The 25,923-nt window shown below is 44.6% G+C and overlaps 1 protein-coding gene across 1 annotated transcript; it reads left to right on the forward strand.

Moving 5' to 3' along the window:
- The first annotated feature begins 627 nt into the window (after positions 1–627).
- BAG3 (BAG cochaperone 3) lies at positions 628–16,792 on the forward strand. The gene is made up of 4 exons (XM_021529277.3): positions 628–806; positions 11,524–11,847; positions 13,518–13,898; positions 15,482–16,792. The coding sequence occupies exons 1-4, from the start codon at positions 636–638 to the stop codon at positions 16,253–16,255; spliced, it is 1,650 nt and encodes a 549-aa protein (XP_021384952.3). The 5' UTR covers positions 628–635; the 3' UTR covers positions 16,256–16,792.
- The last annotated feature ends 9,131 nt before the right edge of the window (positions 16,793–25,923 follow it).

Below are 25,923 nucleotides of genomic sequence, written 5' to 3' on the forward strand. Positions count from 1 at the left end.
CTGTTTTAAACCGCACAGACACACTCTTTGCCTTCAGGTGTATTTCTACGGGAAACTGAGAACTGAGACACGCATTTGCAAAGTGCTGAGAAAGTTCAAGCCAGTTGAATCCGAAGAACAACGCTTGCCCACACCCTCACTTAAGAAGCATTATTTTTGTTGTTTATCTGCCATAACCCCGAATTATCAGTCACGGGGCAGGGCGTTTTGGGGAGGAGCGTTGATCTTTCGCTCAGAGCACGGGGCAGTAGGTCGGAGCTGCCTTGCCAGAGCGCCGGCGGGCTGCGGGCTGCCCAAGGACGGCTCGGGGCGCGGCAGGGACCGGCCGGAGCGGGAGCGCAGCCGGGCTGGGCGCTCACCGCGCGGCGCCGGCGGCGAGCAGAGCCGGCCACGCCGCCCCGGGGCGTTCCCAGCCAGCCCTCCCCGCTGCCCCGGGGGGCTGCCGAGCCGCGCTGGACACAGCCAGAAGTTTCCAGCCGGCGGCTCCTCCGCCGTCCCCCGCCCTCCTCCTCCTCCTCCGCGTCCCGCCCCTCGTCCCGCCCCCGCCGCCGTTTCCAGACAGTTCCAGCCCCGCGCCCCCGCCCCCCGGCCCGCGGCGGATAAAGCGGCCGGCGCGGCCCGCGCTCTGCCCCGCCATGAGCGCCGCCGCGCAGAGCCCGCCGCCGCCGCAGATGGAGGGCAGCGCCGAGCCGCTGCCCCCCGGCTGGGAGATCAAGATCGACCCGCAGACCGGCTGGCCCTTCTTCGTGGATCACAACAGCCGCACCACGACCTGGAGCGACCCGCGCCTGCGGGCGGCGCCGCAGGTGGGGCGGGCGGGGGTGGCCGGGCCGGGGTCCCGCGGGGCGAGGGGGGTCGGGGCCGTGCGGGGAGGGCGGGAGCTGCCTTTTGGCTCTGACGCACTGCAGTCCCTTTTTTGTGCATTCGATACCTCGGCCCTGTAATGTTTATTTAAAGTTGGTTAAGTCCGCCCGGCCTCCCGGGGAGAGGCGAAGCTGATTTATTTTTCAGCTGTGAACTGCCCGAACGCTGGATGCCTTAAAAAAAAATGAGAGATCCGGCTCGGGCTCCAACTTATTTTTTCTTTTCCCGTTTTCTTTTCCCTGGTCCCACACTGCCGGCAGCTGCCGCTCCGGTTTTGTTCCGAAGCACGCTCGGGGAAAAGCCGCATCTCAGTCCAAATATGTCCATGGAAGGAGAGGCGCGGAGGGGAGAGCGGCCGGGGCCCTGCGGAGTGACCCTTTCGGGTCAGGTTCCGCGGCTTTTGGGGAATACAGCCCGTTCCTTGGCGGAATACAGCCCTCGGCCCAACGGCGCGGCGGCTGGGGGCAGAAAGCGCTGGAAACTTGAGCCTGGTGGGATTTGCCTGGTGGGAAAGCGATTCCCCGGGGTCTCGGCGCTCTTCTCCGCGCGGAGCATCGCGTAACCGCGGGCTGACCGCTCCGCCGCGCTCCCGGCCGGGGGCTCGGGCACGTCCCGGGCGCGGAGCTCCGCGGGCTGCACCGGAGCCCCGGGGGGAGCCCCGGGGTCGGGCTCTGTGTCCCCGCAGCAGCGGGGAAGGGGCCGCTGGATGCGGCATGCGGCTGCTCCGGATCTCTGTTTTCTCCCCTACAACGAGAGGAGCGACGCGCTCAAGGAGTGTTAATTATTTTATGAACTTGCCGTTTCTTAAAATAGTAATTGCCCGGTTCGCGAGCGCGGGCCGTGACTGAAAGCTCGGTGTGAGAGCAGCTGGCCTCGGCAAGGAAGGGATGTGTTTCTCTATCACAAATTAACCCCCTTTGCAGCTCTCTAAGTGCTAGTTCGTTTGGTCTATAAATAAATTATAGTAATAATATACAAAGGTCTTAGAAAAATGGAATTTGAAAGTAAGAATATTGAGAGTAGCATAGGAAAAAGTGCTTTCTCTCCTTTATGGAGGCACCTGCTAACACTCGCTGTTGTGGTAGTAAAAATAAAGATGGTGTGGTTTTTATAGCCATAGAACGTACTTGAAAAGAAAAGTGTGCTGTTTCCTGAAAGGGTTTTGTTCCAGGAATACCACTTGAGACTAACCTATTTAACAGAATAGTCAAATTCAAGCTGCTTTCAATAATGGTGTGAAGAGAGTTGGAAGCTGTCTGGTGGATCAGCCCTCTGCTTGAGTGGGTGCCTGAAACAAAACAAATTTTCACCCCTATCTCGTGTGAAATCTGTGGTGATGAGAAGTGCCTCTTCTATTGCAAGGGCTGTCACAGGTAGAAAAAGCTGTATTTGCTTTTGAACAGCTTTTGTGGGACACACTCTTTTCCAAACAGGAAAATCTGTTACTCCTGGCTGCAAGCTGGAACGTGTGCTTTGGGTTTGTTCACTGTGAGACAGGGAAATGCCTCCAGAGATGAGCTGTTGTTTTTTGGGAGTTCCTAGCTAAAAAAAGTCTTCCAGTTTATGGTGGTAGAAGTTGTGTGTAACTGCTCTCACATGGGCATTTATCAGAGCCTCGAGTTAAATGTGTCTGCTGGAATTCATGGACAGCTGCTGAAATCATCAGTTTGTTGAGTACCAGTGTATTCCACAAGGACAGGTACTAGTTAGCAAAAGAATCTTAGAATCAGGCCCAAGGGAAATACGTCCTTTTCTAAATATTCTCTTAGCTGGGCAATGGCAATGAAAGCAAATTACCCATTGACATTGACTTCCAAATCCAACAAGGATTTTTGAAGATGCCAGACTTCTGTTAATACCTAAACAGGTAGGAAGGACATAACCACAGATGAAAGCAAAAACCAGATTTGATGGGTAGAGCTTTCTGATTTCCTTCATTATTCTCAGCCTAGCTCAAATGAGAACTTGGGGTTTCTAGAAGTGATCTGAGAATGACAAAAGCTGACTGCATGTGTCAGACTTCATGCACCTTTTCAAGAATGATTATACGAAGGTCAAACTTGTGCTGACTTCATCACTGCATTGCTTTCACTGAAATATGACAGTGAAACTAGAAAATTTTTGACCACCTTTGAGGTGGTCTTGCAGTAAATCCACCAATATTCTGTCTGTGAATTTTTGTTCCCTTTCAGAAAAGATTAGGCAATGAAATGTGGTATTGCACACTAAGTGGACAATGACTGGAGCACAGATCTAGGGCTAACTGAGCTTTTCTAGCTAGGTAAGAATATGGCTGAGACAGTGTCATAACAAAGTCCTGTTGTTCCCGAGTGCTTGATCTTGGCCTTCTCACTTACCCTGGGCTTAACATCAGTGTAGCCATGCTGGCTGCAGTAATCTGTGCCAGATACATAATCGGGTAAAAGTTGAAGTGGCTCCTTTGAAATTGTAACCCATGTCAAAGCCTTTTTAAAGCAACGAAACCAGACCTTGATTTTGCATTTAACTCTGTATTTTAGGTGCATTTGTGAATTCAGATGGCTCTTGGTTATTTCCCACTCAGTCTGGCCTTTTTTTTTTTTTGTTTTTTACTGACGTGAAGGATGGGTATTCTTCTGCACGTTTGTTTCTGTTACATATAAGAAATCATGGCAGCATAAGGATGGCTTGGGGAGCCCTTCATGAGAAAGAGGGAAAAATCTCATGTTGTTTCAGTGAGAAATAAGGGATGAATTTTCAAATGACAGAAAAATATTTATTCATGAAGCTTCTTGGTAGACTAATGATTTTCTTTTAAGGATCTGATCAGTTAACAGTAATTTAAGGAAAGGTATAATCAATACTGTGAAGATGTATATACATCTAGTAAAAAATGTGTTTATTAGCAGTGTCACTTGTCCTTTTATTTGATAGAATTGCTCATTTCCTATGCTTATTTGTTGTAGTTATTTTCTGTGCTGAGGGCATCACAGCTCTGCATACTTCCTGCAGGATTGCCTTATGACACTAAATTGTTAACTTGGTGTTCCCCAAAGTGTCAATAAAAATAGATTACATTTAAAGAAGAAAACAAGGTTTGTATAGGTATTTATCAATGCCCCTTCTATGTGTTGTTTCCACATGCAGTAAACCCCCTGGGAAATAATGCAGCTAAAAATAAACCAAAGGAATTGACTGTGCTGAGCTCCACTGGTGGATATTGGAGCGATCAATAGCTCACTGGTGCCTTGGGTTTGAGATAAAAGCTGCAGCAGCTGGGCACAAGTCGGGGAGCAGCCATAAAAGTGATCTATGATAAGTATTGGCTGCAGCAATGACTGCACAGGCTAAACAAAGGAAGAAGAAGCCATCTCACCCTGCTGCTGATGCTTCACTGGGGAACAGCTGACTACACCTAAGTTTCCATCCTCTCCCTTCATGGCTGTTGCATCTCTTTTTCTCTCTGCTTCCCCAAATAAGTCTGAAGTCACTCAATTCACAGCTCTTTAGCAGAAGGCTTATTTTTGAGCACTGACTTCTTGTGGTCAGGTTGACTGAAAAATCCTTGGTAGACCAAATTAGAAATTACATTGAGGGGTCAGAACAGCCTCTCTGAAGCTGTACCTCTCACAGTGGTTCTCCTCAAGGGAAGGGAGTGTGAGGTCAGCTTAGTAACAGTTAAGGTCTCTTCCACCTGCAGTGTTTTTACATTCCTAATGCTGATGTGCATTCTGTCAGGCTAACAAGTTAGTTACTGGATTAAAAAGGTACTATATAGAAAAGGCTTAATAGGTAGGAGTGGTACAATTACCAGTGGGGATATTTGGAGGGTTGTGTCCTGGCTTTGCCCAGATTCCCTGAAGCTGCTGGGTGTGGTTATTTAAAGCCCCCCCTGACAGAACATGGTGAGCAGGGAGTTAACTTATGGATGCATCAATCAACCTGAAAACATGGGGTGGGGCTAATCGGAAATAAGAGACAGGAGCAGGAGGAAATGACACTGGAGATAATGCAAGAGGAAAAGCAGAGAAGGTGTTCCAGGGTTCTGTGTAACTCCTACACAGAGGCACCTGTGCCCCTTATCTAAAGGACAAAGGAAGAAAGAATACTTGTGCCAGGTGGTAGCATTCTTACCTGGGAGCTGGGTTTTTAACACTTGTATGCACAGGCAGAACTTTTCCACGACTACAACGTGGCAGAAACAGAATTGTTCCCACTTGAACTATGATAAGGCCAGGTAACAATCCATTGTACCTTAGGGTGTGCAGGCATTATCACTCTGTAAGCAAGCTGTGCTCTCTCTGCTAAAGGTAAATGTAAATGAGAAGAAATGGCTTGTTCACACAGATCACATTACTTAATTACAGGCAAAAAGAAATGCTGTCTCTTAAATATGTCGCAGAAGCTGTTGGTTTGATTATTTTTATTTTTCCTTCTTGGTTTTACAGACAGGAAAATTAGGCATAGGGTGGGGAAGAGACTTGTCAGACATTACCCAGTAGGCTGTGTAGCACAAAAGTGTGTTTTTTATGGCTGATGGTAAAGCCTCTAAATTAATAAAAGAGGTGCAATGTACGAGTGCTTTCATAGTGCTGGAGAATTGCTCTTTAAGGAAGTGAAGTCAGAAAACTGCTGTGTTCAAAATGAAGTTTTAGATGAAAATGTGAAGCCTGACAATAAACTGAAATTCACAGCCTACTCTTCAACCATTATCTACTTATTTTCCTTTTTTTTTTTTTATGGGGCATTGTTTTGCAAATCTTTGAGAGTTGTGCTTTCTGATGTTTTCCAGATTCCTGGGTCATAACTAATAGGAAAGCAACAGTTTGACCACCTGCTTCTTAGGTAATGAGGCAGTGGACAGAAATAACTGAATAAAGTGTCATTCTCATCCCCCTTGGCAAGGATATTTGCTAGCACTCTGAAGGGCTTTTCTCTAACTCCATCCACTAAAGCTGGTGGGGTGGGTGGTGATCCCAGCTCTCGAAGAGCACTCATTGTTTCTTTCTCAGACATGTTCAGTTTGGCCCATGGGGTGCTTTCAGTGCCAACTTCCACTCATGGGTACATGGGGCAGGTGTTGTCATGTCTGCTCAAGGCATTTCAGCTCAAGACAGAATCTCCTAGTGATTAAAAGAGGACAGGTTTTGTTCCTGGAACAAGATTGATCTACAAGATAGCCAACATATTTCCTCCATTAAGGCTCTCTGTTCTGAAGAGTTTAGGATTAGTTTTCTCCTTCAGTTTTTAATGATGTTTATTTATTTCTAATGGCATCAGTTAGAGCAAATGTTAGTGTAATGCTTGTATAATACAACTTGATAATTACAAGAGAGAACAAAAGGCCTGTGTGCCTACACATGTGTATGTTGGGAAATAAAAGTCAGCATTCAGCAAGTAGAACATCAAAAGCAGCTTGGCCTGTAATTGGGTTACATGATGCGACTGACACGAAGTCCTACTGAGACAGCTCATGCAACTAAGCTTATTCATGGTTCCCTTCAGTCATTAGCTAATGATATCTTGCTCAAATGCCTATGTGCTCAGTCTATATATTTAAGCACAAATTATGAGTAAAAGGGTGAGAATGCAAATGTCTCCAGCAGCTGAGGCAGGGCTGTAAGAAGTTTGGAGTCAGCACTGAGAGTAAATCACTGGGTACCCTGCAACTCGTGTAGTTCTCTGGGAAGTGTTAGTAAAACCCAGCTCATGCTGGTGTTGTGCTATCAGCGTGTTCAAACACACAGCAGCCATGAGGAACTTCTGAGAAATACTTGGGATATGTTGATTTCTATTGGTAGCAAAGGTTCTGTAGTACTTCTGTAGTTTGTGCAACAAAGAAGGAGAGGAGATCTGGCCAGAAGTGAAGTACAAGTGGATGTGGAATCTAATTCCAGCATTTCTATGACAAAAACTGTATTTTCTTTATTAAATAGAATAGTTACTTCATTCTTAATTCGAATAATGGGTGACACTGGCTTTTTTTGTTATTCATGGCAATTTCTGGTAAAATGTGGATTTGAGCATGTGTGTGACTGAAACTGGGTTGTTTTGTCACTCATTTTGGTTATATTGCTGTATTTGATGATGAAAGAACAGAATCATGTACTCCTTTCTTCCTAAATAGATGGGATTTAGGCTTAAAGTTAGGAAAGGTGTGTTCTCAAGTAAGATTTTGTCAAGTACGGGTAATTTCTCAGTCATTTGAGCAACCAGAATAATTGTTTGCATGGTACTCTGTAGCAGCAGCTTAAAAGTTCAGAACGACACTGGAGTCAGTGGACCATCTGTTTGCATCCTGAGAAGTTGTTTGATCTCTTGGCAGTCTTGGTAAATTTTGTTTTCCCCTTGCTAGATAATATTTACAAAACCAGTACAATTTAAATACTTGCACTGCTGCTCTGCAAGAGCTGCAGGGGTGCTACATGTGTGAATTACATGTGCTTTAGAGACTGATTTGACTGTACTGCAAATAACACCAGTACAGGTTAAGAAAAATGCAGGAGTGCAATGGCAACAAAGGAGGTTTTTAGACTTTATTCTGTCGAATATTTCAGTATTGGAGGAATGACAAATGTGTTATGTAAGATGTCTCAAAAGGGAGATTCTGAATTTGATACAACTATTGAAGTCATTTAACATGAATACAGAATATTTTGACAAATTTAATTTGAACAGTAGACCTGTCTTGGAAGACTCCAGTTGCAATTTGCTGGCATCAGCAGTGACTGAATTTGCAGGTTTCTGTGTTTGGGTCTGGAAGAACACTTGAGCAGACTTGGGGCACATTAGGATTTATCCATTATCCACTCCAGATAGTAAAGCTCTGCTGGGAACCCTGGTGCAGGGTTGTGCTTTTGCTCTTGCTGTCACTTTTTTTATTCCAGTGGCTCATGGCTTCAAGTCATTTATAAATGGGAGCAAGTTGGAGGATTTTAGTGTCTGTCCTGACAGTGCCCTTCCCACGGGAAGCCAGCAGTAGGATGTGGGGGTATGAAGTGTTTTTTCCACTTGCACAACTCGTGCTGGCTGCACCTTTATTTATCCTGGTGATGGCCTCACAACAGAAACGCTCGTCCTGAGAGCTGTGAGCACTGTCCCTGCTCCTGAGCAGATCTTCAGGCACAGCTCCTCTGTCCCTCCTGCAGCTGGGCCAAACCTCTCATTTGCCTGGATGGGATGGCTTACCTCAGCATCTCCCAGAGTGCTGGATCAGGTTTGAGTTCCTGCATGTATTTCAGGCTACCTGAAATGTCAATTGGAACTGTCGTGAAAATTTCTGAGCTGCTCAAGGCAGTTTTTGCATTTTTGTGCTCCCTCCTTTTGAGGGATTCTCTCTTCAAGGTAAATTGGGTGTGGGATTGCTGATAGTCAGTCCTGGTACTTACTGAAAATTAGTTGATACTCTGCTGCTTGTAGCTATTCTCAATTTTAAGGAGTGTCTTATTGCCTTAGATGAGGGCAGGAGAAATTTTGCTTCAATTTGTTTTAATGCAGAAACCTGAGTTTGGTTCCTGTTTTTGTATGCTTAAACCAGGAAGGATGATGGAATAAGACTTGTCATTCATTTGTTGGTCATTCTCTTTGTGCAGATTTGAATTATACGTGAGCTCTGGACTTCTTTCAAGTAACAGGTTTGTTAATGTAGCAAGCAAGAACTGTATGTGATAGAAGGCAAATAAAACCAAAAAATGGCTACTTTTTGTTGTGCTGGCTGTTCTGTGGAATTAAAGCATTAGGAAGGAATCTGTGAATGTCTTTATAGTAGTGTGAAGGTGAGTTTTCCAGAGCTTGATTCCATTCCTCCTCATGGGCACAGTGTCCCCAGGCACACCTGAGCTTTTCCTGAACTCTTCCAGAACCTGTTTGCCCAGGCTGGAAACACAGGCTCTCCTGCATGGAACAGAATGCTGTGGCCAGAAGTTTGGAGACAGGTACACTGGGATCTGCACGCACTTGCTGCTGTGTCAGATTCTCACTAAATACAGAGCTGGACCACTGGCAGCATCTCCCCAAACCCAGGGCCTCCTCAGTGCTGCCATTCCCCTGTGATGGGACTTTCAGAATACCTGGATTGTCCCTGTTTGTGATTGTACCACAGTGGGAAGAAAAGAAACATGGAAGAAAGAATGCTAAAGACGTGGTGATACAAACAGGCTAATGTAGGCAACTGTTTGCAGAGTTAAGTATTAATTAAGTGTTGAAGGGGACAGTGTGGATCAGGAAGTGCAGTTGTGATGAGAGCACCTTTCCTAAACCTGATCTGTGCCTCGGAGCCACTGATGGTAGGAAAAACAAGGATGCTGCATTTGCTCTTTCACCAAGGGCTGTCCCAGTATGACTGCACAGCTGTGGGTAGACCTGACTACAGGGGAAAAAAGCCTGCAACAAAGGACCAGTTTAAAATCCTACTTTCCACAGGAGCAGCACAGGTTGTCTGAAGTTGTAAGAATACATGAGAAATCATGGGAGTGTAGTCTATTAAAAGAAATAGAAAACAACAAAACAAAAACCCCTTAAGTATTGACAGAAGCTCTACTTAACTTTTAAACTGGATGCTTTGAAAAAGCAGTCCAACCTGATTTATGCTTTGGTTTTGCGCTGACTCTTTTGTATTTCCTAGCAGGGTTTAAGTTGCAGTGGCAGATTTCTCAGATTGCCGGGAAGGTTCAAAACAAGGGCAGCCCTACGGGTCTGAACATGCAGACAAGGGAGGGGAAGCCCATGGCTTGACTCTTTGGGGGGTTCATGGAGGGTGGGGGGAGTGGGACACTGTCCATTTTGAATGATTTATCATTGTGGGGCATGCCAGAAAACTGCAGATCTTCTCTGCAAATGGAGCCATCAAAGACAATGCAGACCCCAAAACAGCTGCTCCCTTTGGGATGTTCTCCCCCTCCTCAAGTGGGGCAGAGCAGCTTTGGCTGACACCACCTTCTCCTGCCAGAGCACCTGTAGCTGCTGCTGGCCCACCCGGCTCCTGAACCCTTCCCGCAGAGCCGCTGGAAGTGAGGGAATCTCCTTTTTATAGCGGTGGGAGCCGTGGCTGTAGGTGGGGAGGCTGCTCAGGTTACTGTGGTGGGGACACTGGCGAGCACTCGCAGAATGCCCGGAGTCAGCGCAGCACCAAGGTGCTGCTTCCCGCTGGGAATCATCACCTCTGACACACGCTTGGCTCCAGCACGGCCTCACATTGTTGTCAGCTGAGCACACCTCTGATTTATTTTTTTTTTTTATTTTCCGGCAAATGCAGTTTGCTGCAGATCCTGGCAGAGCTGCGGGGCCGGGGTTGTGCTGGTGGTGGAAGGTGAAAGAGCGAGTGTGTGTTGGTGTGGGGGGTTCTGAAAGCCCCCGACAGCCCGTGTGCAGCAGAGGAATGTGGTTTCCTGGTAGGGTGAATTGGAAATGACTCATCCGTGGATCCCGGTGGTGCAGACGTTGGCATGAGATCATCCTTGTTCTGCAGCTGGGAAAGCCAACTTCAGACTGCTGCTCTCCGCGAACTTTCTAGGCCTGGCTCTCCTCTGTGTCTCTTCTAGAATTCTTCCTTTGTGGAGGATTTTTTTTTTTTTTTTTAAATTAAATGAGTAAAAGGAAATGGAATGGTGGCGCTCAGACTTTTAGCTTGTTTCTTGTCTTCATTAGTTTACATAAATAACAGCCTGTATTCTCTGCAGTTTTATTGCTCAGAGGAATTCTCAGAAATCACTTTTTAAGGTGATACTATCATATAGGAGGAACACTGATAATCTATTTGGTAAAATAGTGAATTCCTGATGAATTAGTGTGTTAATGTGTACAGGAGCAACATGAAATATTTTTGCAGCTTAAACACCTCTTTAAAAATAGGGTTTCCAACACTTGCACCATATGTCCCCTTATTAAATTCTCCCCTTACTGAATAATGACATTACCCTCTGAATGACAGAGGTGCTTGTTACATGATCTGACTTAGAGATACATCTGGAACTTGGCCCTCACAGGGTCTCAAAATAGAATGACCGACGCAGGAAGAACTTACTAGAGGACTTGTGAGAACTCTTAGTACGAACCACTTCCACCCTTGCCAGAGCTTTGACATTGTCCAGTGAGTTTACTGAGACAACACAGGGGTTTTTAAAACTTGCTTTTCAGTGTTTTCCTCTTTGTTAAGATATCCCTCTCCCTCAGTGTTTACTGAACCAGATCCTCCTAAGCTGGAAGTGAATACATTTTCAGTGTGCAGTGTCAGTATCTCTTCAAATAGCCAGTGGGGAGAACAATACCAATAAAATCTGTGCTTCTGTTGGGATTAGTGTTGTTTGCAAGTGTCTTTTCAGATGTGTCCTGAGAGGTGCTGAGGAAATGTCTTTGGTCCCATTGGTACTTGTTTGAATTGGATGAGGTCCTTCTGAAGAGGCTGGGTTGGTGGCTAAGTGCTCGTGATGGTAAACAAGAAATCCAGGTGGAATGAGGCAGGAATTTCAAAGAACAAGTGAATGCTTTTGAGAAGCCCCACACATAAGCAGACTTTTGAGCTTCCTCCCCTTTCCTGCAGTGTTGGCACCTGCTGTTGGCTGTCCTGAGAACCTCTGAGCTCCTCATACCTGCTGCTGCTTTTAGGACAGACCTTCAGGACACCTTTCTCTTGCCACGTTTGAGCTACCAACAAGCAGTTTTCTCTGCCATTCTCCCTTGCAGGAAGGCCAGTCCTCAGCAAATGGCCCATCTCGCGACAGCCCCAAGCCGCCGGCGGCCCGAGAAGGACACGTGGGCTACCCCAAGCTGCGGGCGGGCTACATCCCCATCCCCGTCATCCACGAGGGCATCGACGGCCGGCAGCAGCACCCCTGCTTCTCCTCCCCGCAGAGGTACAAGGCAGAGGCCGTGCCCGCCCCGGGGCAGGCCCAGGCTCCCCTCAGGGGGGGCTATGGTGGCCCCGAGTCGCCGGCGAGGCCGGAGGCCGATAAACAATGTGGACAGACACCGGCAGCTGCGGCGGCGCCGGCCGCGCACGGACCCGAGGTGAGCGTCAGCAGCGCCGGGCTCTGCTTGCAGCATTTGTGGCCTCAATGTCACACGGGGGAGCTTAGAAAGCCCAGCTTGCCACAGGATTGTGGGTTTTTTTTGTTGGTTTTTTTCCCCCCCCCAGCACTTGCAGGGTGCTGAAAGTGCACAGTCATGGCAGCATGAATATGTATGGGTTTTTTCTAGCGTCACCCGCTTCTGTTCTGGAATGATTCTGCAGAGATAAATGCACAGCTGAGCGGGACCTGTGGCAGGGGAGGGGTTTTTTTAGGGTTTGCACAGGTTCCCCCACAGACAAGCCTCTTGTGTTCTGCACCCTGAGTCAAACAGGGTGAACAAAGTGGGAGAGACAAATGTCCAGTCAGCTAACAACCCAGGCCACTTCAGAGGATCTTTGCTTCCTAATGGCAAATTTCAGTTGTATGAAATGGATTTACATATATACAGATTTAGGAGTGAGTTGTAAAGTATTCTTGTCCTTCAGTGGCATGTGAAGATACTTTCAGACTATGGACTTCTTTGAAAAAATGTCACCCTGCTTGTTTTGTGTTTCAGGTGAAATTTTTGGCCTGCTCTCTGTAGAGAATTAGCAGATTGGTATTCCTGTAATATATGGAAATATAAGCCTCATTTTTATTCAAAGTAAGATGAGCAGGAAACTCAGCCTTCACCAAGCTGAAAACATATCAAGTCTGTAATTCAGCAGTGGTGGCATCTTCTCTGAAACCCATTCGGAGTTTGAAGAATGTAATTAAAATCCTGTTGGCAGGTTTCTCAGCTGTCTTGACTAACCATGCCTGTCTAAGACAACAGGCTCAGCTTTTCCTTCTCCCAGCTGTGTACAGCTTTGCCCTGTCTGCAGAGTGGCTTTAGGAATGTGTCTTTTCCCATTTAATGGAGATAAGCAGAGAGAGAAGGCCTCAGAACTTGCTGTTACACACTCTGGCAGTGCAGTGTGGATGACAAATGACCAGAGCCTGTGTTGGAGACCCTACACTGCACATCAGCAGAGCCACCAGTAGTGCCACTGATGGGTGCTGAAATGCAAGCCATCATTTATTTATCCAAGGTTCCTGCTGTTCCAGGAGCAGTTGATCATTACCAGAAGAGGGGTTTTGTCCCCTTTCTCTCCTGCCTTGTCTGTTCTCTGCTCTTGCAGCTCCAGTCTGGCCTTTCACAGGAGAGGGGGCAAAGGGGAATTAGCCATATTTGCATCACTAAATTAATGACATGCTCTAAAAAACCCCAACAAAACGTACAAAATCTGTTTGTGTGGCCAGGATCAGAAGTCAGTGCTGTGTGCTCTTAGGGGCATGGGCTTGTCTCCAACATGTAATTTGTTTGCTTAGTTTACCTCAAATTTAACAGGTTTAGACAGGAACAGCCATGCAAAAGCAGCAAACATTCTGAGTGAGCATCCACTCCCTGCTCATTTCAGGGCTGGGAATGCTGTAGCTCAGGTTCCTGCTTGTTATGATGATGCTCTCACAACTTACGTGGTTTGTCTAGTGAGGCTCTTGGCCAAAAAACCAGGGAAATGGAGTCCTTGCATGCCAGAAACACGAGTTCAGTTTCTATGAAGATGCCCCCTTTTCTCTTCAGAAATTAAAAGTATTGTGAGCACACGATGGTTACCATTTAATAATGGATTTTTGTTTCCATGGCAGCCTCAACCTCCTGGAGCATCCGACCCTCCAACAGCTTCGCCTCAGACCTCTGGCAGAGCCAACGCGGGGAGCCATCCGCTGCCTCGCGGTTACATCCCAATCCCTGTGATCCATGAAAACATGCCCCGTCAGCCTGCACAAGCCTACCACCAGGCACAGAAGACCCACTACCCAGCCCAGCAGAGCGAGTTCCAAGCCCACCAGCCGGTGTTCCACAAAATCCAGCCGGAGGAGCGGGAGCCCAAGGCGGCGCGGGCGCAGTCGCCGTTCCGAGTGGCTCAGAGAGGCTCCTCCAGTCGGGAGAGCTCCCCGGCCAGAGTGAGCAGCCAGATGCAGTCCCCAGCTCCCATCCGAGTGCAGACAGTAGTAGACAGACCCCAGGTATGTAGAATGGGAAAATGATTCACCTGCCAGGGAGCTGAGTGTGGCTAGAGCTGAAAAATGAGCTTGTACTAACACATCCGTGAGAGCACCTAAAGCAGTCTCCACTGCTAGATTTAAACAGGCTGGGAGATACTGAGATAAGCAAGCAAGTTGCCTTTCCACCTGTCAGGACTGTGGTGGATCACTGAAATATGATTTAACACACGATTTAATCTTCCCTTGTCAGAGTATAATTCGGTTTAATTACACTGAGGTCACTGATGTTGCATTATGTTTATGAGATGAAAACCAGGTCTGTGGGATTTGTGACATTTATGTAAATATACTTCACTGATGTCTCAGAGCCATTTAGGGGATAGCATCAGATGCACAAAGTAATTTTTGCTATGAAGAAAGAGGATAAGCAAAATCCAGAGCTTTTTATTCTTGTGACTTGAAGCATGTTCTTGGTCATAGAACCCGCTGCTCACTGAACATTTTTTCCATGTTAGAATTCTTACTAAAACTACAATTAAAAGGCTCCTGGGTATTAGACAGCTGTGAGTGTGTGGTGGAAGTGGGTATGTACAGAAACAAGCATTGATTTCCTCTTGAGATTTTTCACATTAAAAATGACAGGAGCAAAATTAGGTTAATTATTTTGAAAACCCAGGTTAGGACAAAAGAAGGAAGACTTAAGATTTAATGACATAATCTAGGTCAGTGCTAATTTATTTTTGTGGGTGAGAGTTTGCTCTCCCTAAGCAAATTTTATGTCTAACAGGTAAAGCTGTAAGAGTCTCAGTGTAAGGCATTTATGTACTTGTTTTAAATACAGATATTTTATTCCAGCCATTTAAATCCATGAGAGCTGGATTTAGTATCTTTCAAAGCAACTGTTTATGGGCCCAAGCAACTAAAGGGGGGGTATCAGGGGGAGGAAAATGCAGATCTCATAAATTTCAGTTTCCTGCTAAGATTTCAAAACTAATCTCAATTTCAAGAGATTTCTGATTTGATGATTGAAAAAGTGGAGTAATCCCAAGAACAGGCTTTAATCACTACAGTGTAATAAGATTGACACAGTAACCTCTGCATGTAAATAGGTTAAAGGTTAAAAATAAGCACTAACCAAACAAGCAATGTCCTGAAAACAAGAATAGGATGAGAATAGCCCAAAGTGTGATTAAAACTCAGCAAAGTAGTTGGCTTTTCAAGAAAGGTGAGCCCTTAATTAGGGAAAGGGGATGAAATCTGTCTTCAGCAAGAAATCTCACTGATTTAAGCTAGGTGAAGACTTTGCTCAAAGGTCCTGTCTTTTAAACGTGCTTATGAGGCTTATTTTATTGAGCATGGGAAGGATTTGGTGGGTTGAAATTTAATGTTTGAAAGAGTTGATCGGTGACTATAATAACTGTTCAGCACAGTGCTGTTTTTCACTTTAAAACAGTAAAATTCAGCAACGCTCAGGGAAGATTAAACATCTCGTGTGTGTGAAATTGCACTGCTAGGAGTACAGAAAATTAGATGTTAGATTACTTGCTCTTTAGAGGGAAATAAGGAACGTTGTGTCTCAACACAAAACTTGCCTTGCTCACCAGGTTTCTCAGCAACAAGTCCCAGCTCAGGAGCCACCAAGACCAGCCCCTCCTCCAGAAGTCAAGCCTGACAACAAGGCAGCCCCACCGCCCGAAACAGAGGCACCCTCCACATATATCCCAATCCAGGTCACCCACCAAGAACCAGAACCTAAGCCACAACCCCAGAAGCCTCCAGCCATGGCAGAGAAAGCTGACAAAAAGGCTCCTTCCCCTGCTAAGGCTGCTCCTCCCCAGGAAAGGCCTCCTCCTGAAGAAGCAGTGCCGCCGAAGACGATGGAAACAGGAGAGCCTCAAAAGCATCCTGGTGTTTTGAAAGTGGAAGCAATTCTGGAGAAAGTACAAATGCTTGAGCAGGCGGTCAACTCCTTTGAAGGCAAGAAAACTGACAAAAAGTACTTGATGATTGAAGAGTATTTGACCAAAGAGTTGCTAGCCCTAGACTCAGTGGACCCTGAGGGTCGTGCAGATGTGCGCCAGGCCAGGAGAGATGGTGTAAGGAAGGTCCAGACCATTTTGGAAAAACTTGAACAGAAAGCAGAAGATGTCCCAGAACCTGTTCAAGTTGATGGACTTCAGCCAAATTTGCCAGAGTTTAAGCCACCACAGGAAATCATGGAGATTGAACCTGTGGAAGTGAAGAGCAAGGGAGATACCAGTAATAAAAATGCTAAAGAGGAAACCAAAATGGAAAGACATCAGCCTGAAACTAAGGAAGAAGTGTTTACCAATCTCGCCACCACGACAAACACATCCAATAACCCAACTGAACCGTAGCCACGTGCTGAAATCAAAATCTCTCAGACTTTATAACTTAAAGTGTGTTTAAGTGAATTTTAAGTTGCATGCATTTCCAGAGCTCTTTTCAACTGGTTTTAATCAACATAGCAGCTTGGGACACAGTAAACACTTTGTGGGGAAAGGAGGGAGCTAGAAAGAAAGTGATGCATTTATCCTTTATTCTTACACTATGTAAAAGACATGTTTCAAAAATAAACCCTGTACATTAATTGCTTTTAGATAAGCTGAACGGGAAAAAAAAAATGACTTCAGGGTTAATATTGATGCGTGTTGTTTAAGGTGTATTCTTTTGCAGGTGATTTTTGTAAAATCAGTGGCCTGCATTGTCAGAATACCAGTCCTCCTGAAAGTATAGCCACTCTTAACAGTAATGTTTTTACTTTTAATGTTCACAGTTGGGCACTTTAAGTAATGATGGATAGAAAGTGTGCAAGAAACTGTAGGGATATTTATATGTGTGCAGGACTTCAATGCTATATTTTAAGAGGGAAATAAAATAATATGGAAGCCTAATTTAGTCTTGTGATTTTATAAGCTGGAACTCTAAAGGCAGTAATTGGTTTTAAATGCACTCTTCTGAACACAGAGATTTGTTAGTGTAGCATTATAGTTGAAGTCTGACAGCTGTTTGCTCATCAAGGGAAAAACATGTCTATTGGTGTCCTCCCTTCTGATGTTGTTGCTGTGTCACATCTATGGATTGAGAAAGGAATTTGGCTGAGCCATTTCTGCCCCCTGGCCCTGGAAGTCAGCATTTAACAGAAATGTTCATAACATTGAGATCTGCGGTTGTCTTACAGAAATTTCCAGATCTTAACTTCTTCTGCAAAGTCACTATTGTTTTATTAACAAGTACAGAATTTTGTACGCAGAAGTACACGTTTTGTGTTTAGAAATACATTTTGTATTCATAGAGTCAGTATGTTAAAACTGTGAACAGTTTTAAGCAGTGCTTTTTTCAAAGAGATTAACAGTTTGCACTTAAGCAGGAGAGATAAAGCATTTTTCAGCTACACCCATGTGAAATGAAATGCAGAGTCAGTGCAGGGGAGGAAGGGGTCCTAACTGAAATCCAGAAGTTACACTTGACTTGTTAATTTTACAAATGCAAATATTCTTTCACCTGATAGCATCTTTGCAGCATAGAACCCCAAATTTATGATTGTCAAAACAAATCTGCTCAAGGCAATTAATCTCTTACTGAACTACACTTAGAATCCTGAGAGTGCATTTGAAAAAATGTTTAAGCCCATCTGAAAATGTCTTCTTTTTAAGAGGCGGGTTAGAGAGTGGTCACTGAGAACTGTCACTATTTTAAAGTAACAATATAACAAGTAAATTATACTGAAATATGTGTAGCATTTTAGCTGTGTACTGTCTGCTTAGTTGCAGGTGGAAGGTTGATGCTTCTTTTAGTTTCATTTTCATAGTCAACAGCACCGTGTGAGAATACACAATGCCTTGTAACCTTTTGGCTGCTCCAGCTTTGGGAGCAGCATTTGAGGCATTTTAGAAGAAGAGGTGTGAAAGTTCAGCTGCCTGCATAATTCCTGCATGAACTCACTTCAGCGACACATTGCTCATGCAGGGTTATATTTCAGCTGAGGACACAAATCTGACATCATGTAACAAAAATACTTAAATTGAGGAAAATCAGCTGTGGAATTTTAGAACTGAGCTCTCTAAGCAAAGTCTATGGGAGGTATAATGCCCTATCTTTTAATGGTTTCTCTTTGTAGACTACTAAAATAATCTGGATCAAAACTACCTCATTAACTGAGGTGGCACAGGGGAAATTAGGATTATAGTCTTAAAAATGTCATTTTTACAGGGAGCTAAACAGGTGCTATATTTTTAATACATGTCATCTGCTGTTAATGGAGCCTGATTCATATTCTATTACTCAGTGTTGGTCAGAGTAGGTGGAGTCAAGTTGAATTACAGCTGATGGGGTTCTATTAAGAAGCAAAGCTGCAGGTAGAGCCGCACTCTGCCAAGTGCTGCTTTTGAAGTTGATTCTTAAAGTCAGTGCTACTACTGCAGAATGAGGTACAACTCAGAACAAAGTGAGGTTTCATGATGTGGCCTAATAAGGGAAAGTACATTTGGCTGCCCTGGAGCTGCCTAGCTGGAGACTGGTGCTCTGAGTCATAGTCTCTCTTTGTTTCCTCTCTTGCTCAAGACTAAACTGCGCCCAGTCCAGTTTATATGTCTGGACACATCAGCATAGCTGCAAATCCTGCATATGGGCTGGGAGGAGGGGGTGGCCAAGGAGGAAGCAGCTGAAGATTCCCACCCATTCCCTGTGAGCTCCTGACCTACTCTGTGCAGAGCCTGTTTGCTGCCTTGACTTGGTACCAAGGCTGTGTGGAGCTGGCAGGGAGAAGAAGGGGGTTCCTCCTGCTCTTGCCTTTCTGCAGGGTGGTGGTACCTGCTCTGTGTGAGGGTTTCCAGCTGGGTGACAGCTGGAAACTTGGCTTTGAAACTCAGGTAGAAAGCATTTAGGAGTTTAAAACCATAATAATTCTGTTACATTATTTCACAAATACAGCCAGTGCTGTTGAATGCAAGGTTTGGTTTTCAAATACACGGTGTATTTGCAGTAGCCATTTCAAAAAATTGAACAAATGTCAAGCAATGCAATTTATTCAAAAGCAAACGATCTCCTGTCAGTGAAAGGCACTGATTCAGCTCGTTTGAAAGTAGCAGGAGGGATATGAAAAGCCTGTACATGGAACCACAGTAAAAGCTTAGGCTATTTTCTGATTGCACTATCTTGTCCAGCTAGTGCTATTTTAAATGCCAGTAGTGGCCTGTTCTCTATATTTAAACCCTCACAGCAGCAGGGCATTGTGTTTCCTGTAAATATAGCACTTTGACTATTTATTTACAGACTGCCAAACCATGCCATGCCCCAAGGAAGGGGCAGCAGTTGCACTGCCCCCAGGAGCAGGGTGAGACAGGGCTTGGTGTCCAGTTCCTCTCCAGAGGGAGGAACAAATCTTTTATCTGGGATGTGTTTTGCTTTCAGCTTGATGTTGGCTCAGCTGTGTTTGCAGGCAAGGTGGGGAAGGGAAGGGGTACAAATTACACTCCACCCAGGAAAGCAGCACAGTGATTTGTAGAGGCAGATTCTGCCCCTGCACCTCAGGTCAAGGTAAGTCAAAGAAAGCCCTGATCCAGTGTCCTCAGTGAGAGTCTCTCTTTTAAAAATAATTATAATTAAAAAGTAGCTTCTGGTGGCTGGCACACAGCTGCTGAAGAGGACAAATCTCTCTCAGTCAAGGTATGCTTATGAGAAGGTTTTAGTTTGCTACATTTTCAGTTTCCCTCCTTAAATGTGCATGTCTTGATCTTTTTAAATACTCAGGCAATCAAATAGAAGGCACTATGTCATGAACTTAAATAAAACGTACACAGACATGGGGAAAAATTGGCTTTGACTGAAGGTCTAATAATGGGCAATAATTTCTGTGCTTTTGGTTCTGTTGTGTCCAAGAAATAAAATAGAGATGTCTTAGAAACAAACCTTAGTGCTGTAAAAGTTGAATATCATAAAACTTTGGGTTTGTTACAAAAACCAGCAGTAAAACAGTTTTTCTGACAGAAACAAAGCCCTTCTGGGCCACTTGGGTAAAGGAAGCCTTCAAGGAAAACTTATCTGAGCTCAGCACTCTCTGTGGAATACAGACTGAAGCCAGAAGTTAACCATACAAAATACCATTTCCTGGAGCCTTACTGTAAATACTAGAACTCTAAAGCCAAACTTCTCTGGATAGATATAGTACTGCCATTACTGAAATATTAACATAATCATTTTAGCATTTAGCAAGCAGTGGTTTTATTGGCACTTTCACCTATTTACGTGCAATGGTCCAGGAGAGCCAAATGAACAAGTGTGTTTAAACTATTTTTTTCTTGAGATAAATCTTTTGCTTAATAATAAATGGGTGACACTAAGATCCATTGGCCTGGTTGTACAAAGAAGCAGCCTTTAAGAATGGATAATTTGGGTTCCTGAGCTCTGCCCAAAGAACACATCCATAGGATTGTGCAGGGGATCAGTCCCTGTGAACCACTAAGGGACCCTGGATGTTCTGTTGGCACTAGAGACCAATGTAACTGGGTGCCAGCCCCTGTAATCCAGAGCAGGAGTTACTTTAAAATGAGCAAGAGGCTGGTTACAAAGCAGGGGAACACACCAATTCTCAGTCAAACACCTTTCCAGGATCTATAAATAAGCAACTTAATAAAGAGGCCAGTTCAGTGGTTCCTGATGGAATTTCCACTCCAGAAGCTGGAAATGTGCATGAAAGGAAGGAGCAGGTCCAGCCAGCCTTTAGCAGAAGTGGAGGATCTTACATTAAATTTCAGACTGTAAGAAGAAAAGCACATTTGCCACACATATTTCAGGAAATAATTCCAAAGAGCATTGATCTGTAAGGACACACTTCATGTTTCAGAATTAAAAATGTAATCTGGTTTTCTTCATCCCTGGTTCATTACATTTGACATCTGTTCAAGGACTGTGCAATGTTCTCTGACGTGTGCTACAACAAACACAGAAATCACTGATAGGGTTTGCACTAAAGGATAACGTTGTTGGAAGTCTTGGTAAAAAGGCTGGAGATAGAATAGAGATAAAAATAATTAACTCCTTCTAATGAAATATGGTGCTTATGCTAGGCATGAGGTGAACAGGCAAGAAAATGTAACAAACTTTGAAATATTACTGCTTATATCTATTCAGTGGATAGATGATCTGTCTGCTGTTCATTTGACTTCACAAATATAAAAGAATTTTTAAAAATGGGGGGTTACCTGAGTTTTAAAAGAGTAAAAGAAATACACTGAATTTAGCAACAACAGGGTTACAGAACTTAGCCTGTTTTTTACTGCATTTCTGCAGCCCCTGACAGTGAACAGATGAGATTTGCAAAATCATCCACATGGGTTACTTGAAGCCCTGATTTATTGCTTTTCATCATTTTGTGAACTTTGAGTTCTCATCCATTTCTGTCTTGTCAGGAAAGCTCTGTTCCTTCCATTTGCAGAAATGAGCAGTGTCTGGAATAATTCCCTTGCGTGTTTCCCACAGGGCTGGCAGGCAGATAATGTGTTTTTTCCTGCAGCCCATACTGATCTGTGGCAAAGAATAGGAGTTGTCAGCACTCTGTCTTGCCACTCCAAGTGCACTGCTCAGATTGTAAAGTCTGTTAGTAAGAGCCATAATGTTTAACCCAGTGTGAGCTTTCCTATTTTATTGAAATCAGGATGAGATGAAAGCAAGGAAAACCTAAAGCAGTTTTGCCCAGCAGCCATTTTTACTTCCAAAGGACTGATGAAATAGTAACACACATCCCTAACTGGGCATTTCAGTAGGAGTTGGTGAGCACTTGGTCCCCAGGACCTTCCCTTGTCACAATTGATGATGAGCTCCTGTCTCATCTCCATTCCTGCTCTTCCCAGCTGCCTTTCCACAACCATTAAACATTTCTTTCCTTTGACTATTACCACTTAGAAAAAAGAGCAAGATAGAGCATGTGAAGATTTCTCTTAAAAATTTAGAGAGTTTGGTCAAAAAAAGTGCTGAGAGTTCAACTCTAACCTCTGTCATCAATTAAAGGTCATCTTGACCTTGAGACAATAATCTCAAAGGTTTATCCAAGTTTCTGCATGGCCGGTATAAAGCCAGTTTTTTAGAAGGAACATGCCTGGAAGCATGGAAACAAGGATCAAGTTAACAGTAAATCAATCCAAATTGAGCTTCTCTCCACCCAAGAGTGAAAGAATCCAATTTCCTTTAAAACTCTCGAAATTTGCACTACGGCAGATGGAAGCATCTGCTGGTGCTGAAAGTGCACTGAAGCACTACCAAATTTTAAATGGCCTTGTTTGTTTCATTTAGTTCCTTAGGTTGTTAACTAGCACCCTGACAAAGATTACATCTTGTGCATCAGAGGTATCTTTTTATTCTAAAGAGCAGTTACTTCAATATGCTACTCTGTGACAAATAAAAGTATCAGGACTGAAGTTTAACTGTATAGATATATTAGATTACACTGAATAAAGGCTATAAGGTAGGGTTGGATAACAATATCATAAACAAATATTGCTGCCTAGAAACAGCAGGCATAGACACATTAAAATATTTAAGGTACCTTTAATATTAACTACCTAGCAACAAGTCCTTGATTACTTCAAGGAAAATAGGCACTACTGGAGAAGGCAGGAATCATAGCAATTATTATTGTTATACCTTCTTTTCCCCCCTTAGTAACAATTAGACATGTAACTCTTGTTATATAACATACAATTACCTGCGTAGGGAATCCCTGCCTTAAATAGTTGGCGCTCGACTACGCTAAGAAACAAGACATGGTTGTGAAATGAGAGGACGTGGATTTGACAGAGCTGAGAACTGCGTGGCTGAGTTCTGGTTCCTCCCGTGCCTTGAATTTAGGGTGGGACCCCAGCAGCCCCTCTGTGTGCACATCCCTGTTTTGGGATTGCAGTCAGAATTGAATACATCCTCACAGGATGTCATTTGATGAGAGAACCGGGGCAGGGCACGGGTCTTGATGCCTCAGGGTTTAGCTTTTATATTTTTCAGATTCTGAGCTGCTTTAGTGTGCAGGTCTGAGCTTCATATTAGGGGATGGTGAGCTCTCTGCACAGAGCAGAGACAAAACATTTCCTGCTCCAGCTGGGCACCAAGGACAAATGATCCAAACCTCAGCCCAGGAGCACAAACACCGTGGGCTGGAGAGAGAAAAACAAGCAGGGTGGGACTGATGGGCTGGAGCTGGAATGGGACAATGAACTCCAAGGTGCCAATGGAGCAGAACTGATCCCAGGGAGAGCCCCGGGAGCGCTCGTGCATTTTGGGACCATTTTGGTTCACCTGGGGTGTGTCCCTGGCTGGGCTCTTGTCCTGCCCAAGGTGTGTCCATGGAGGCCTCCTAATAAATCCCTGCTTTATTCTTTAGCTCTGTCCAGCCTCTGTTCTAGGTCAGCCTTCTCAAGGCATCAGTCTCACCTCCTGGGATGCTGCTGATGCCACCAAACCCTCCTGAGTGTCCCCACGAGGGGTCCCAGGGTGGCACTGCCACCTCCCTGCAGCACTGCCGCGCCTCCCAGGCACCAGAATTTCCTTCTGCTGTGCTGGAAAAGCAGAAGGACCGTGATGGAAAATGGTTTCCTGTAATAGTGAAGAGAATTTTCTCACTTTGCATATGCCCACCGTGCTGGCAGGATGGTCCCCAGCGCCGTGGGCAGGATTTGGGGGATGCCTGCATTCCTAGGGTTTATTTTCAAATCTTTTTTATAAAAGGTGTCAGGTTTGCATTGGAGGCCTTGGGGTCCTGCTGTTCCAGTTTTAACAAACAACATTGACATATCCAGCATTTTAATATGGGATACTTTGAGATTTAACTTCCAAGTTGGGTTTTGTAGACCACTGAATGCACATTACACTCTTGATCTCCACATAAAATTAATAAATATTTCCAGTCTGGGATCTACATGAAGATAATTTCCCCAACACAGGCATTAGAGTTGGTTTCAGTTTATAAACCCAAAAGAAAGCCATTGGCTCATTTCTTCACCTTTTTATTCCATAACCACAACTCTAATCCTCATTCCACATCTCAAAATCACCAACAATCCTAATCCATCAATCTCAAAAGAAATACAAGCCTGCAGATTCAGAAAGAACAAACCTGGAGTTGTTCCAGCAGCTCTTCTGGAGCGAACACAAGCAGCAGGTCTTAATTTCCTGCAGGCTTGAAACTGAGCACAACCTAACTGGGGGAAAGGATGGTAAATTGAAGTGGAAAAAACATTGGGGAAGGTGTGGTTTCAAATACCTTGCTCTCAATAACACCTGCTTTTGAGATTAGTGAGCAGTCAGCACTGGGGTGATGGGCCTGGCTTTTCTATAGGAGGGAATGAATCAGCCAGCTGCAAAACCAGGCCCTGTATCAATGCTCATCCTGAAAAGTTTGCAAATTTTACTCAGTCACTTGAATTTGTGGTTTTTATCAAATGAGGAATATAGAATTGAGACATATCTGCATTATTTGTGAGTGTGTATTGTATTTTCCTGTGATAAATCTTATAAAAGTTATTTCTTTACTGTAAGTGATGTTTTCTTGGTTTAATTACATTAAAATTAAACATATGTTCTCAGATTTTTACAGAGAGGCTTAAAGCATTTCTCTTTATAATTTATTCACATTTTGTGCCACCCAAGCTACATCAAGAGGGTGAAATTCAGTGTCACATGGTGATATTTTAACTTACTGTCCCTCAGTTTTCCATTGGGAGCTCTGCATGAGTCTCTGGTAGTTGCTGGTGATCTCTGATGCATCAGTGTAATCTCCTGCTGCTTCTTTTCCTGTAACTCTCCTCTCAGGGGCAGGAGATTTAAGGAGCTTTTTGTGCTTACAATTTCCCCTGTCCTCCCTGGTGGGTTTTCTGTCTCAAGGGCTGGACAGCCAAAGCTTTCTTTGCTTCCAGAAGTTGGAACAGAGCCTGAATATATTTATGTAAATGACAGAGCAAGAAAAGACTCAATTTTTGTATTAGCTCAAATGGACATTTCCAGTGTGACTCAAGCAGGTCATCTGCAGAAAGCACATCTTGGCAAAACAAAACCCCAGGAGTCTGTGAAATTTAAAATCTAAACTCCTGAAGTTCCTTGGGCTTGATCTGAGACACTTGTTCCTAATTAACATGTTTTCTCACATGATGCTCTGATAAAGGCAAAATCCACTCAGTGGAAGAACCTAACAGTGCCAGTGAGTGGTATTGAAGCATTCATCATACAGATTTTGAGATGGGGACATTAAGGCTAGATATTAGAAGAAAATTTTTCCACTCTCTGGGTTCTCAGGCATTGGGAGATGCCTGTGCAGATGGTGGAGTCATCATCCCTGAAGGCATTCAAGAGGAGTGATGCTGTTGAGGCAGGATGGGAATGAATAGACTTTGTGCAGAAAGCTGAGAGTATAACTCTGATTTATTTCAAAATAAATCACTCTTCTATACAGAGCTTCGTGCAGACCAACTCTATTGGTCCTGAAGTGAAAACATCTTACAGCATTGGTGTGCAGTGAATGACGTACAGTAGCAAAACCTAACTATGAACAATGTGAACAACTAGAGAGATAAAGAACTTGTTTACATTCCTTCTCAGCACTTTCTCATGCTTCTGCCTGGTTAGAAATTTTCCGTTTTCTCTTTGACTGAATCTGAGACCTACAGAAGAGCTGGGTGATGTGGTTTGGGGTTTAGGGGTTGTAAGAGGCCGTATGAAGACCCTCACTCATTTGCCTGCCAATTGCCACGAGAAAGAAAATCCCCCTGCTGCAGTTCTGGCTTGGAGAAGGCAACAGTGCAGGTGCAGCCACTGCACCGTCACACCAGCTGTGCCCAATGAGGCCTGGCAAGGAGTTGGCAAGGAGTTGGCAAGGAACTGGTGATGACCTGGCATGGAGCCAGCACAGGGCGGCTGCTGCAGCGCCTACTTCACTCTCCACCTTTAAGCCGAATGAACTGTTGGGGTGACCCTGGTGGTCTCTCACTGCAGACCCCTCATCTGCCTCGCTACCACCGTGACAGACGGAGATCAAGAACCCTCT

The sequence above is a fragment of the Lonchura striata genome, chromosome 6 (assembly GCF_050655825.1).
Source record: "Lonchura striata isolate lonStrDom1 chromosome 6, ASM5065582v1, whole genome shotgun sequence".
Lineage (NCBI taxonomy): Eukaryota > Metazoa > Chordata > Aves > Passeriformes > Estrildidae > Lonchura > Lonchura striata.